Raw genomic sequence first — 6,510 nt, forward strand, 5'->3', positions numbered from 1 at the left:
AAGTTGGCCAATATGGGGAGCAGCAAACCCCATTTATGCTTTTTAAAATGTTTTGGTGGCACAATTCATTTGTAAATGAGTGCAGTAATTGAAATTTATATACAATGTACATTTTAACAATGTATTTAAAGATGGGATTTGTCTGATAAACATGTAAAAGCAAGTGCAAATCTAAAGCTGCGTCCCAAATGACGCACTATACACTACTACACTATGTACTTACGCACTATGTACTCAACCATGTAGTGTATGAATTATATAAGGTTATTTTGTCATTCATTAACGGAGTTTGATAGCCCCTCCCCCTTCACTACGTAATTAAAGCTGCGACAGTTGAGTGCATGAAGTGTTCAACATTCCACACTTCGTTTTTTCGATTATTTAAGTGCATCATCCGGATATTTAAAGTGCACTTTTTACTTTTTGGAATTTTTGGTGTGAACACACTACTCACACTATTTATACTACAAATAGTCATAGAATAGTGCATAAGTACGCGATTTGGGACGCACCTTAAGACTTTAAAGTGTAGCGCATATATGCTGTCTGGATGAGTTATATATATATAAATGAGATTTCCATTACCATTTTTGCATCATGAGCTTTTTTGGAATAATAATTAATAATTATTATTATTCTAAATGGTGATTTTCATTACTGTGATAGAGCAAACTTTATTACAGCACAAACTACTGTAATAAAACAATATTTAAAAGCAATACAAAAACATTTACCGTAGTATATAAATACTTTACAATTGAAATCATATATTACCACTATTTATACATTACGGTAATGAGAATTTTGGGGCTAAATTGTTATTAAAATAATGTCACAAAAAATAAAAACAATCCTAAAATAGGACTGATTTGGGTTAGGCAAAATATGATTTCTTAATTTTCTTTTGATTTTGTGGTGTAATGCGACCTGGACATGTTTTGTGAGATTTATTATATTGTAGAAAGATTGCTGAAATGTGTAGAGGGCACTTTGGGTGACTTCCTACATGATTTGATAGAGAGTCCATGAGAGGCAATGATGTGGACAGAAGGGATGATGGGTAAATCAGCAGAAGAATATATCTCCGTCCATTGAAGGCTCTGTCAGGGGCAGCAGATGTGATGCTGAAGACAAAACACAGCTAGATTTAAGCTGAAGATTCATCCACACTGAACCACAATAAATAGACATCTTTCTCAGCGTAATGAACATCTGAGATTAATACATAACACACAACTCAGATAAGCCAGCGTCTATACAGTATGTGCAAATGACCAATTCCAGTCAGAACGGATACAGCGGTTGTGGTTTGCAGGCTAACTGAATCAATCCTTTATCATTATCTCTGTATTGAATTAGTGTGTGTGTGAGTTCACTGTGTTTACCTGCATCCTGAGGAGGCTGGCTCTTGCTCTTCTTCTTCTTTTTGTCCTTCTTCTCCTTGGATGAAGCCAGCTGAAGCAGTCGTGTGGGGATCTGGTTTTGGCCTTCTAAGCTCTGTGTTTTGCCGCCCAGGGAGAAGAAGCTGCGGCCCTTCTGTTTGGAGTCCATCCTGGACAGAGAGTTCTTCCTGGGGCTGGAAGATAAGTCGCCCTCCCAGATCTCTCGCTCTATGGAACTGCTGCTCTGGAGCTTTATGGAATCCTCTGATGTGCTGGAGGGCGTGCGCTGAAGCCGAGCCTGTGGAAGAAATGAGAACAAAGAACAAAACAACAAAAAAATCATGTTAAATTGCAAAACAAATTCATGTTTTGTAAGTTTGGAACTTGTCATCAATTATATTATATATTAATAATTATATTCACAACTATTATTTGAAGAATGAATATACAGAATATTAAAATTATGGCAGATATTGATAAACCAATAATTACTATTATTCATGTTATGCCCGATTAAAATTAAAATTCTATACTATTTTGACTAAATAAATTTAAAATAATATTATATACGTTTGGGGTCAGTAAGAAAAAAAAGTCTATTTCAAATTAATGCTGTCATTTTTCTATCTAACAAAAAGACTGGAGTAATGATGCTGAAAATTCAAAATTGTCATCACAGGAATAAATTACATTTTCAAATATATTAAAACAGAAAACAGTTATTTTAAATAATAATACATATTTAATAATAAATTAAATAATATTTCACAATATTACAGTTTTTATGGTGTTTTTTATCAAATAAATACATCCTTGCTAAGCATTAGAGACTTTTCAAAGCAATATATATATATATACATACATACTGGTAAAAAATGTATAGCCTGAAAGCACTGTAAGTCGCTTTGGATAAAAGTGTCTGCTAAATGCATAAATTATTATTAATTAATTATTAATTAATTATATATATTCGTATATATACATGAGGGGGGGGGGAAACTAAAATGTATTTTGTGTGTGTGTTTATTAGTCAGCATCAAAATGTACATTATGAAAATTGGATATTCATTTTGAAATTTTCTAATGATTACATTTAACAGTGTTAAAAAAAAATCTCTAATATTGTCAGATAACTGATATGATACCAATGCATTCTGCATCCCTAATTTGTAGCATTTTCTAGCATGCAGGCTTTTATCTCACAATAAAATGTGAACAAGACACTGTGCCAATAGTCAAACGTTTAAAATGAGACATTTCTTAATTCTTCCCATTTTATTCAGTCATATAGAGTCAAATTTTAAGAATTTCTCAAATGACTGTCTCTCAAACCATTTCCAAACCCAACACCAAAATAAAAATAATTTTCAATAAAATACTGTGTAAAGAAAGATGACGGCCTTCGTATCCCTATTCTGAGTGAATTAATATTGTATATTACTGTAGCTTATAAGTAATATACAGATGATATGGAGACACAAAACCTGCTTGAATGTGCAGTTCAAGTCTCACCTCCACCCCACGGAGGTGCTCCACTCTCTCCACCTCCCTCTGCAGCTGCTCCCTCTCCCTCTCCAGCCTCCTCTGAATGTCCCTCAGTCTCTCTAGATCCCTCTGATAATCCTCCTTCCTTCCCTGCAGCTCCTGCTGCACCTCCTCCAGCTCTTTGTTCCTCCTCTGCGTCTCCTCCTCCCTCACGTGTAGCAGCACCTCCCGGTTTGTCAGCTCCTGCTCCTTCACATCCCACTCCCTTTCCTTGCGCCACTTCTCTTCAGCGTGGACGGCCTGCTGGCGCTGTAGAGTGGCGGCCTCCTGTCGGTGCCGCTCCAAGCTGCGCTGTTTCTCCTGCTCCACCAGCGAGGGGGGACGAGAGGAGGAGCGGGACGGGGTGCGCTCGTTTAGGGCCTGACGCTGGTCCTCGATAAAAGTGTCCTGCTGCAGCACTACGGCCTGTAACAAAATCCATAAAGTAACCATATAGAACAAGACATAGTATATACACAGATAGTATGAGGGGCAAGAAACAAGAAAACAGTCTAAATTAAATGATTATATTCAAATATATTCCCAATTATATACTCCTAATCATATTATGTATGTACAGTATGTATGTATGTATATATATATATATATATATATATATATATATGTGTGTCATGTTTGTGTTAGATAGATAGATAGATAGATAGATAGATAGATAGATAGATAGATGTATTATTGGGAATACATAAAAAAGTATCAAGATTGTAACTATACATTGCATTCATTTATTTACATATTAAATATATACATACATATATATATATATATATTCACAGACATATATACACATTTTTTTTTTTTAAATAAATATATCGAAAGATCAAAAGTGACAGTAAAGACATCTATGATGTTACAAAAAAAATATCTTTCAAATAAATTCTGTTCTTTTGCACTTTGTAAAAATATTAAACAGCACAACATTAATAATAATCAGAAATGTTTATTGAGCAAATCAGCATATTAAAATAATGGATCATGTGACACTGAAGACTGGAGTATAATGATGCTGAAAATTCAGCTCTGCATCACAGGAATAACTTACAATATATTAAAATAGAAAATGGTTATTTGTAAATTGTAATAATATTTCACAATATTACAGTTTTTACAGTATTTTTACATTTGTATCCTTTTTTTACTGTATTTTTGTATTTTAAGATGTCAGTTCAGATGTATTCTTTTATATTTATATTTTCAAAATGATTTGGCACATCAGCATATATAATATCGGCTGTGAAATACACACCTGAAGTGAGGTCAGGAGGTCGTGAAGGTGAGTGACACTAGTCAGGGTCTGCTGTCAGGAAACACAAGCCATCAAGAAAGACATTCATCATTTGTCTCGATCTCAAAACAGCAGGCAACAAGACATCGAAATGTATATGCTGATTATTAAAATATTTACAACTAATTATATCTGAGACTTATCCAAGTTCAAAATGTCTTACAAGACAGTTGTTATCATCTCTACATGTAATCCTAGTACACTTTGATTCTTTGCCAGTTCCGCAAGCTAAAAACGTCATCCACAGCCCCAAGAAGTGCTGAAGGATAACACCCTGAACTCTAAAAGAAGCATGCTCTTCTGTCTTACCTCGCTGTTTCTCTTCAGCAGGAGCAGCAGGTTGGCGTTTCCTCCCTGTGGAGCAGACAAGCAGAGACTGCAGCTTTACTGAGCCCAGCTGAGAGTGTTTAATCAGCCCAGCACCAGGCAGAGCGAGCGCAGGTCTGAGCCCAGCACACCGCTGCTCATTACGCACATTAAAGAGTCAGCCATGCTGGGCGCTCCTAATGCACGCTTATTCATTTTCCACCCTCCACTGAACCCTCGCTGCACTAATGAGCACATGTGTGTAGTAAACACTAAATGACACTAGGGGGGAGTATGGTTCTGTTTGGGGCTGTTTATTGGGATTGGGTTTTAATGTTGTTTTAAAATATTTTAATAAATATATGCCCAGATACACTGGAAAAAGCAGGAGTTTTTACAGAAGCATAGCAATCATTAGAAATGAATATTTTTTTTATTTTTGAAAAATAATCACACTATTGTGTGTCAATTTCACCTGGATGTAGTGTAAAGAAAAATTGTGGAAGACTAAAATTGTGTAAAATACTAAATTTAAGACCAGCAAGAAGCTTCCAGTTGCATCAACTTAAAAAAAAATTAAATTAAATTGAGAAGCCACAATCCTACTACAGCCAGTTGGAGAACATTAAAATTAATATACCTGATTAATATTCATGAGTAATTTAATATTGTCACACTTTTTAGATATTCTTAGTTATACTTAGAGAATACTTAGATATTCAGATTTATAAATATATATACACACTAAATGTCAAAAGTTGGGGTCAGAAAGACTTTCAAACAAGCATCTTGTGCTTAACATGGCTGCATTTATTTGATCAAAAATACAGTAATATTATGAAACATTGTTACAATTTAAAATAAATGTTCTATTTTAAAATGTAATTTTATTCATGTGATTAAAGCTGAATTTTCAGCATCATTACTCTAGTCTTGAGTGTCACATGATCCTTCAGAAATTATTCTAATACGACGATCTGGCACTGAGGAAATATTTTGGTCACACTTTATTTTAAGGTACAATTCTCACTATTAGCTAACTATTAACTTTTGACTTTTGCCTCAATAAACTCCTGGTTACTGCTTATTAATAGTTAGTAAGGTAGTTGCTAAGTTTAGGTATTGGGTAGAATTAGGGATGTAGAATATGGTCATGCAGAATATGTGCTTTATAAATACTAATAAACAGTCAATATGCTAGTAATATGCATGCTACAAAGCAACTAGTGAGAATTGGTCCCTAAACTATGTATTACCAAATATTTCTTATGTTGAAAACAGTTTAATACTATTTAATTATTATAGAAATGCTTTTCAACTTAAAAAATGTCTTTACTGTCACTTGCTGAAGAAATCCATTAATTTATTTCAAACAACAAAACAATCATACTGAGCCCTATCTTTTGTGTGTATATATACAGTGAGTGTGTGTGTGTGTGTGTGTGTGTGTGTATATATATATATATATATATATCTCACAGAAGTGAGTACACCCCTCACATTTTTGTAAATATTTTATTATATCTTTTCATGTGACAACACTGAAAAAATGACACTTTGCTACAATGTAAAGTAGTGAGTGTACAGCTTGTATAACAGTGTAAATTTGCTGTCCCCTCAAAATAACTCAACACACAGCCATTAATGTCTAAACCGCTGGCCACAAAAGTGAGTACACCCCTAAGTGAAAATGTCCAAATTGGGCCCAAAGTGTCAATATTTTGTGTGGCCACCATTATTTTCCAGCACTGCCTTAACCCTCTTGGGCATGGAGTTCACCAGAGCTTCACAGGTTGCCACTGGAGTCCTCTTCCACTCCTCCATGACGACATCACGGAGCTGGTGGATGTTAGAGACCTTGAGATGCTCAATGGGGTTTAGGTCTGGAGACATGCTTGGCCAATCCATCACCTTTACCCTCAGGTGTGTTTGGGGTCGTTATCAAGTTGGAGTACTGCCCTGCAGCCCAGTCTCCGAAGGGAGGGGATCATGCTC

The 6,510-nt window shown here is 35.0% G+C and overlaps 1 protein-coding gene across 7 annotated transcripts in view; it reads right to left on the reverse strand.

The window, feature by feature from the left end:
* Window positions 1-459: 459 nt before the first annotated feature.
* Window positions 460-6,510, reverse strand: part of LOC107662299 (A-kinase anchor protein 13-like) — an 89,084-nt gene continuing 83,033 nt past the window's right edge. For 6 of the 7 annotated variants that reach the window (XM_016452275.1, XM_016452278.1, XM_016452279.1 and 3 more), the window contains 5 exons: window positions 4,519-4,563; window positions 4,171-4,221; window positions 2,895-3,332; window positions 1,386-1,680; window positions 460-1,124 (listed from right to left, as the gene is read on the reverse strand). In XM_016452275.1, the coding sequence (XP_016307761.1) occupies window positions 1,066-1,124; window positions 1,386-1,680; window positions 2,895-3,332; window positions 4,171-4,221; window positions 4,519-4,563 (888 nt within the window). In that variant the 3' untranslated portion in view covers window positions 460-1,065. The remainder of the gene's footprint in view (window positions 1,125-1,385; window positions 1,681-2,894; window positions 3,333-4,170; window positions 4,222-4,518; window positions 4,564-6,510) is intronic. The other variant, XM_016452276.1, reaches the window with a different exon arrangement.

The sequence above is a fragment of the Sinocyclocheilus anshuiensis genome, unplaced genomic scaffold, assembly GCF_001515605.1.
Source record: "Sinocyclocheilus anshuiensis isolate Anshui unplaced genomic scaffold, SAMN03320099.WGS_v1.1 scaffold579, whole genome shotgun sequence".
NCBI lineage: Eukaryota > Metazoa > Chordata > Actinopteri > Cypriniformes > Cyprinidae > Sinocyclocheilus > Sinocyclocheilus anshuiensis.